The sequence below is a fragment of the Orycteropus afer genome, unplaced genomic scaffold, assembly GCF_000298275.1.
Source record: "Orycteropus afer afer isolate SDZICR_OR568_19922 unplaced genomic scaffold, OryAfe1.0 scaffold00099, whole genome shotgun sequence".
NCBI lineage: Eukaryota > Metazoa > Chordata > Mammalia > Tubulidentata > Orycteropodidae > Orycteropus > Orycteropus afer.
The window spans coordinates 4,577,954-4,586,178 of NW_006921686.1; the positions used below are offsets into that span (position 1 = coordinate 4,577,954).

Genomic DNA, 8,225 nt, shown 5'->3' on the forward strand with positions numbered 1-8,225 from the left:
CCACCCTGGCCCTGCAGTTCCTGAGATGCTGCAGCAGCCGTGGTCTCTTCTTAGCGGCGGCCCAGGTTCTGGGTGCTGGCGCTGAGGGTCCTCGAGGCCTCGCTCAGGTGTTGGCTGGGGGACTGGGGACAGGGCACACTTCTACACCACTGCTACTGTGGCCGTGCCACCCCCAACCCCCACGTCCGCTCGCCTGCTCCTGAAGCCACCCCTGTCCTCGGCCTTCCCCACACTCCTGTGTCCACTCCACCCTCCTGCGCCCATAACCACCAGCCTGCCCTCTAGGCCACCCTACTGCCAGCATATGGCCGTACTGTTCATCCCCCGGCCCCACATCCAGCCTGATGACAACCTGTCCATCCCCCTGGCTGTACCCCACCTGTAACCCCTGAGTTCTGCCCTCAAGGCTGCTCCCACCCCTGAGCGCCCAAGGCTAGACTGTCCCCACTCTTCCTCATCTGGGCCTGCACGGCCCAGGCATCCCTGTTGCCCGCACCTGAGCCCCAGAAGCCCTCGGGCCATCCACATTCAGCACGTTGAGCGACACGGCTCTCTTCATCCTGTGGGGATGGGAAGTGATACACACTGAATTCCAGGCTGCCCACCACCGGGTGTGATGTGTGTGTACCACAGTGGAGAAGGGGGCCATGGAAGGTTCTGGGGGAGGGGGCTGCAGCCCTGCACGTGTCACCAGATCCAACACTCACCCGGCTGCACCCGCCATCCCTTCACCTCGGAGCCGGGAGACCAGCTTCTCGCTTCCCCGCCGGATGGACTCGCGGAGCTTGGAGAAGGAACTGCTGCGACGGAGGGCCTGGGGGTCCTGAGACCCAAGTCAGTTTCTGCCCCCCAGTCCCCATCTCCACCCCAGAGCTGAATAACAGGGCCCGGGGTTCTGGAATGTGGTCAGTCCCCCTCCCACCCAGGCCCTGTCTGCGTCCTAGAGCTGATGACTGGGCCTGGGGAGCCAGGACTTGGTCAGTCCTCATCCCACCCGGTCCCCTGGGGGTGCCGGAAGCAGGTCAGTCGGCACCCCACCCAGACCCCGCCTTCACCCCGGAGCTGAAGCAAAGCCTGGTCTCACCTGTTGGTCTGTGTCTCCAGCTTGGCCCGTGCTGAGGGCTCCTGGGGGACAGATGGGGGACATGGAGGTAGGAGGGGGCTTGAGGAGCCTCCTGGGAGGGTGGGCGCAGGCGGGGGCTCACCGAGGGGGGCAGGCAGGTCCTCCCGCCGGAGGATCTCTTTGTACAGCTCTTCTGCCTGCTGGTACTTGTTCTGTTTCAGGTAGGCTGAGGCCTGAGGGGAGACAGGGAGTGTGATTGGGGCTCAAATCTAGCAACATCCAAGACACCCTCCCTCCAGCCCCACATGCTCCCGCAGAATCCAGGCACGTCTTTCCCAAACACGAACCTGACCGTGCCCCCCCCGCCCAGTGCCCTGGAGAAGCAGGCCAGGCTCCTACACCCCTTTAGCTGTGTTGGTTTGAATTCTGGCCCCACCATTTCCTGGCTGGGCGACCTAAGCCAGGTAACTTCCTGTCTCTGAGCCCTTAAGGCACTGGTTCAATCTCTCTGTGCCTTAGTCTCCTCGTCTGCAAATTAGGGAGCAACAATAGCTCCTGCCTCATGGGGGGGCAGTGAGAAATACATGGGATTGTACAGGGGACCTGCTAAGAAGGGGTCTGGCCTGCAGTGTAAACTCAGTAAACGTTTTGATTCTCAGCTGGTTGGGCCAGCCTCTCCTTTGAAGCCGCTGGACGTGAACTTGGTGGGGTCCTTTCTCGCGCTTCCACAGAGAACGTTCTATTGGCTGCTCTGTGCTGAGCAGACTGTGGCCTCCTCACCAGTGGGGGCCTAGCTCTGAAGCCTCATCTTACAAGACGCTTCAAGACCCCAGTGGATGTCAAGGCTCCTGGTCTCTGCAGTATCCCACCCTCCGTCTAGTACCGAGTGGGGTCAGGCCCATCCCAGCCACACCCCCGGCCTAAGGGGGGTTTCTGGCTGAGGCTGTGGGTGGACACGTTGGGGGGTTGGTGAGCAGGTGGGTGGTTGACCAGAAGCCTGCGTGCGCCGTGGCGCCCTCACCAAGTTGTTCTTGGTCTTGGCCGCGCTGGGGTCGTGGGGCCCGCCCAGGGCCTCGTAGATGCTCAGGGCGCGGGCATAGTGCTGCTCCACCTCTTCGAACTTGCCCTGGTTCTGGCAGAGCAGCGCCAGGTTGTTGAGCTGTTTGGCCACGTCCGGGTGGTTGGCGCCCAGGACCTGGGGGTCACACGAGGCTGGTGACCCCACTGGCGTCAGGAGTCCTACTGGGTGTTCCGAGTTAGGTGTGATAGGGGCAAAGTAGGAAGGTACGTGAAGTTGGGGGTCAGAGGTTGCGCCGTCCAGCTGGGGCGTTGCTGAGGTCAGAGGTCATGGTGGTTCAGAGACATGGGACACAGGGTCAGGTAGAGGTGAATGAAAGTTGGGGGGGTTGTTGGTCACTGGTCAGAAGGTCAGACCCAGGTTGGGGCATGAGGTGAGTTCTAAAGGAATTCCAGGGTCAGGAGTCAAAATCAGGCAGGAAGTTCACAGGTCACGGGATTGGGTGATGTAAACTCAAATGGGGGTGAGGGGTGCAAACTGTCAGTGGCCATGGGGACACACTGGGGCCCAAGGCGTCCGTGCCCCAGTGTGAGGGCCATGGGTCAAGTTCTACAGAAACAAACGGAGGGTCATGTGGCCTTGAGGGCCCTGAACCCGAGCCTGGGGGCTTGGCGAGGGCTGGGCGGGGGTGGCACCTTCTCTCGGATCTCCAGGGCGCGCTGGCACAGGGGCTCCGCCTCCCGGTAGCGCCCACGCTTCCCGTAGAGGACTGCCAAGTTGTTGAGGGTGGCGGCCACCTGCAGGGGGAGGTCACAGGTCAGACATGGGAAGGCCCTTCTTCCCGGGTTCCCCCACCCCCTGCTCACCGCCGGGTGCTCGGGGCCCAGCGTCTTCTCCCGGATCTGCAGGGCGTCCTGCAGAAGGTCCGTGGCCTCCTTGTACTTGTTCTGGTCCCTGGGGTGGGGGTGGGGGTCACAGGGGTGAGGGGCTTGACCAGGAGGGTCTGGACAGGACCTTCCCGGTCTTCTCACCGGGTCCCCACCTCCCAGGGTCCCCCCAGGTCTCCCCTGCTCCAGTGTCTTCCCCCACATTGGAGTCTATTCCCGGCTCTGACTCCTCTCTCTTTTGCATCTGGGGGACCTCTGTGGGATGGGGGCTGTGGGCATCTATGAAGGGTCGGGGAGTTCTCTGGAGGCCTGGGGGTTACGGGGATCTGCAGAGGGGTCTCAGTTACCTCCTGGATCTCTGCTCCCCCCCCATCGCCCTCTCTCATTGTGCCCCCTGCCCACCGCCACCCCAGTGCCCCACGCGGGCAGAGCGGGCTGCTGCCCCATCCTCCGTGCCCCCGCACGCCCACAGGGCTGCCCCCTCACCGGTACACCAGCGCCAGGATGTTGAGCATGGTGGCCACGTCTGGGTGGCCGTGGCCCAAGCTCCGCTCCAGGTCCTCCAGGGCCTGGCGGCACAGCGGCACGGCCACCTCGTAGCGGCCCTGCCCCGCATACTGGATCACGAGGTTGTGCAGGGTCCGGAGGCGGGCTGGGATCTCATAGCCGCCCCGCTGGGCTGCTGCAGCCCCTGCCGCCTCGGGACCTGGGGGCGTGGGTCACACTCAGGGCAGGCCTCCCTCCCCTCCAGCCCATGCACCCCTGGGGACACCCGTATCCCAGAACTGGGGTGAGGGTGAGGGTTAGGCGACAGCGGCCTCATTGCCCGAATGCCCCAGGACAGCCGTTACACTGAGTCAAATTGGGATCACAGCCACCCCGCGGGTCCGAGGATGTGTCCTGGCCTGTGGCCACACCTGGCCGGGAGCCCAAGGCCACAGCCACCCACCCGCCCAGTGAGATGTACACATGACTACCAGCATGGCCTTTCGGACCCCTGGGCACCATGGTGGCCCACCTGCCTTGGGGGACTGTGGTCACAGCCACCCACCTGCCCTGGGGCACTGTCCATGGCCCCCTGTCTGGCCTTCTGGCCTCTAGCCTCCCCTCTCGCTATCACCCCGCCCGCAGTTTCCTACTTCCTCCTCCTGACCTCCTCACCCCTGCTCAGCGCCCTGGGGTCAAGCCATCAGACCTCCCCAGCCTCTGCCCTCTCACACACACCTTTCCTTTCCTCTTCCTCACTGGGGAACAGCGAGGCCAGGCTGTCGCGGCGAGGCGGGGACTCGGGCTGTTGAGGGGAGGCCGAAAAGTGGGGCGTCACGAGGGGTGGGAGTTAATTGCAGAGACCAGAGGTCCTGTACCTCAGGGCTGAGGGGGGCGGTGGCCTTGAGTCTTGGGAATCCCCTGGGGCCTGGGGGAGATCTGGGGGCTTTGTGGAGCAGTTACTGGGAAGTTCTGGTGGGTCTTGGGGCTGTGGGACTCTGCAAAGGCTCATGGGGGTTTCTGTGGAGGGTTTGAGGGACAAGGGCTCTGCAGAGGTGGGGGGCTGTGGACTTCGGTGGTGGGTCAGGGGGTTGGTTCTTTGGGGAGCCATGGGGCTCTGTGGTAGGTTGGGGGCTCTTTGGGGGGCTGTGGGGCTCTGTGGAGAGTCGGGGTTTCTGGGGGGCTCTGTGGAGGGTTAGGGGTTTCTTTGGGGGGGGCTATGGGGCTCTGCAGAGGGTCAAGAGGTTATTTGAGGGGCTGTGGGACCCTGAGAACAGTTGGAGAGCTGTGGGGCTCTGTGGAGAGTCAGGGGGCTGTGGGGCTCTGTGGAGGGTTATGGGGTTCTTTGGGGGGGCTGTGGGACCCTGCAGAAGGGGAGTTATGAGGCTCTGTGGAGAGTCAGGGGGTTCCGTGGAAGGTCAGGAGCTTGGGGCGGGAGTTCTAAGGAGGGTGGGGACTGGGCCCAGCACCACCTGGCTCTCTGAGGGCGGGTCGTACTGCCGCAGCTGCCCCAGGAACTCCAGGTGGTTCTTCTCCTCCTCCAGCTGGGCCACGGCCTCCTCGCTGGCCCGCAGGCGCCGCTGCGTCTCCTCCAGCTCCTCCCTCAGCCACACATTCTCCTGGGCCAGCCGCCGGGCCTGCGCCCGCAGCCGCTGCTTCTCGGCCTCCAGTGCGCCCACGTGGGCCGACAGCGCCAGCAGCACCTGCCGGGTGCGGGTGCAGTCGGGGCTCAGGGCCAGAGCACCCCAACTCTATCCAGGTCACCCTAGATTCTGCACAAACCCCCTCCAGTTGGGGCTCGACAGATGCTTGCACACCCTCAGGGAAACAGCTCCTGCCCAGGGACCCCTGGATGTCACCCGGCCACAAATCATGTTCAGGGGCACTTCCTGGTCGACCCAAGCAATGCCATAGTCTCCCCAGCACCCACAGATCTGCAGAGGGACCCCATGTGATTCAGGGGTCCCTAAAACAAACAAACAAACAAAAAAACAAGCTCAACTGCTGTCGAGTTACATTCAACTCAGGGGGACCCCTCTCCTTGGGTTTCCCAGGCAGTATCACTACGGAAGTAGATTGCCCAATCTGCCTTCCGAGGAGTGGCTGGTGGGTTTGAACTGCCAGCCTTCTGGTTAGCAGTCAAGTGCCTTAGGCATTATACCACCAGAGCTCCCTATCAGGCACAAAATCCAAAACTACCAGGACTCAACACCCCCATGTGTTACAGGCAGAGCCGCCCCTGGAATTCTCTTGGCTATAATCTCCACAGAAGCAGCTCACCAGGCCGCCTTCCGACCACCACTGCTTTGAACTACCAACCTCACATTGGGAGTTGAGCGCATACCAACTGGACCACCTACTGGCAACCACCAGGGGCCTCCCCAGTCCAGCATGACGACCCCCAATGCTGCCTCCCTCTGCACACATGGACCCCTCCCAGACCTGCCCCTCTTTCGTGAACCTATAGCTGGGCCTCCCCCACCCCAGGCCTGACACCGCAGCCCTGGCCCCATACCTGCACCCAGCCTGCTCCAGCCCTGCCCCGTACCTGCCCCCAGCCCTGCCCCCACACCTGCGCCAGCCCACCCAGCCCTGCCCTGTAGCTGCGCCCAGCCCACCCCAGCCCTGCCCTCACACCTGCCCCATACCCTCATCCAGCCCACCCTGGCCCTGCCCTGCCCCCACACCTGCACCAGCCCACCCCGGCCCTGCCCCGTACCTGCCCCGTACCCTCATCCAGCCCACCCCGGCCCTGCCCCGTACCTGCGCCTCGCCCAGCCCCAGCTCGATGGCCTCCAGCGAGTGGCTCACCACCTGGTGCTTCTCCTCCAGCAGCTCCAAGCTGGCCGCCGGGCCCTGTCCCGCCAGGGCCTCAGCCAGGTGCCCAGCCAGGCCTCGGTGCTCCGCCCGCAACGCCTCCAGCCCCTGCACCACCTGCCGCGTCTGCCGCACCAGCTCCTCCGGGCTCAGGCGCTCTGGGCCCAGCCCCGTGTCTCCAGGGACCACCACCTGCACCGACATGGCTGCTCCTGGGACAGCCGACATTGGGGAGTCATTGCCAGCCCCTCCCTCCATGGCCACCCACAGCAGGCAGGGTACCCCCACCATCACAACCTCTCCCCGTCCCAGCCAGCCTCCTGCCTTCTCACACTGCCTGCCTATCCCAGCCAGCCCCCTGGCTCCGTGGCCAGCCCACCAGCAGCATCCCCTGCGCCAACCTCTCCCTGTCCCAGCCAGGCCCCTGCCACCACGCCCTCCCCAGCCAGGCCAGTGCAGCGTTGTCTGTCAGGGCCCTGCCCAGGAGACAACTCCCCAAACCCCACACGTGTAACTAACCAAGAGACAGCACGCAGGTGTCTCAAGGCCCCCACACCTGCCCTTGGCTCACCTGGCCAGCTCTCCCCACCCCAAGGACCCAGAAGACCCTCACCCAGAAGTCAGGCCGTGTGACCAGGTCTGGAGGCACCCTCCTTGCTGGGCGTTCAGGGCGGGGCATGTGGAGGCGGCAGCCTCCCCGTGAGCTCATTCTCAGGGTGTTTTTGTTGGGAACCAGTCAGACAACTAGGGGTGGGGGGGTGAGGGGCTAGAGCGCTGGAAGGAGACTCTGGGTTGGGAGGTGGTTAGGGGAGCCCCAAACGTCGGCTCCCGGGGCCTGAGGAGCTGAGCGTCCCTGAGGGAGCAGGGGGCTCTGTCCTCCGTCACAGACAGGCCCCGCCGGTCCAGGGCCAGTTGGGACACACGTGTGGCAGCCATGGTTTGTGGATGTCCCAGTGGCCATGTGCCAGCCGAGGGTCTGAAGCCCAAGTCCTACTGGGTGAGAGTCTCACGTGTGATACTTCATGTGGGTGACAAGGTCACAGATACCTAACTGTGGTGCCTCTGGGACCCTCATGTACACACAGACTCACACTCCCTCACACGCCTCTCAGAAATACCTCTCAACGTATCAGTGCACTGTCAGAAATATAATGCAATTCACACACACACTCTCAGAAACACACCTCAACACGGAGGATTAGGGGTTCTTCGGGGGGCTGTGGGGCTCTGCAGAGGGTCAGGGGCTGTGGGGTTCTTTAGAGGGGTACAGGGTTCTTTGGGGTGCTGTGGAACCCTGAGGACATTTGGGGAGCTGTGGGCCCAGCCCTGTGTCAATGGGGCTATTGTATTCTTTCAAATACAATACATACACATCCATCTCTCAGATACAACTCAACACACACACACACTTTCTTCTCTTCTTTGAAATGCAACACAACACACATACACACATACACACACTCCTCTCAGAAATACAACTCAACACACATTCTCCCTTCTTTCAAATACAAGGCAACATGCACATTCTCCTCTAGTAAATACCACACACACACACACACACACCACTCTTAAAAGTACAGTGTAAGCTGATGCACACTCACACACGCCCCTTTTAGAACAACCTAATCAGCACACTAACACGTATAACACACACACCTAGTCTTCTCTCAGAAATAACACACATGCACTTCCCTCTTGGAAACACAACCAACAGAAAGACTTAGTCTCCTCTCAAATCACAGCCAACACTCACAGAAGCTCTCTCCCTCCTGGTCATGTCCCTCAGCTCAGAAAACAGACCCAAGTCCCACACATTCAGACCGTCACCTGCACCTCCATACTCATCTCCATGACACGCACACTTTTTTTTTTTTAATTGTGATTTGGGTGAAAATTTACAGAGCAAATTCACTTTCCATACAGCGGCTCACATACACTTTGTCTCATGACATTG

The 8,225-nt window shown here is 62.1% G+C and overlaps 1 protein-coding gene across 1 annotated transcript; it reads right to left on the reverse strand.

The window, feature by feature from the left end:
• Positions 1-50: 50 nt before the first annotated feature.
• Positions 51-6,475, reverse strand: KLC3 (kinesin light chain 3). The gene is made up of 12 exons (XM_042781269.1): positions 6,218-6,475; positions 4,924-5,157; positions 4,193-4,259; positions 3,455-3,674; positions 2,948-3,035; positions 2,777-2,878; positions 2,085-2,258; positions 1,206-1,296; positions 1,085-1,125; positions 708-814; positions 497-560; positions 51-122 (listed from the first exon to the last, which is right to left on the reverse strand). Exons 1-12 carry the CDS (start codon positions 6,473-6,475, stop codon positions 51-53), a joined length of 1,518 nt encoding a protein of 505 aa, XP_042637203.1.
• Between the last annotated feature and the right edge of the window lie 1,750 nt (positions 6,476-8,225).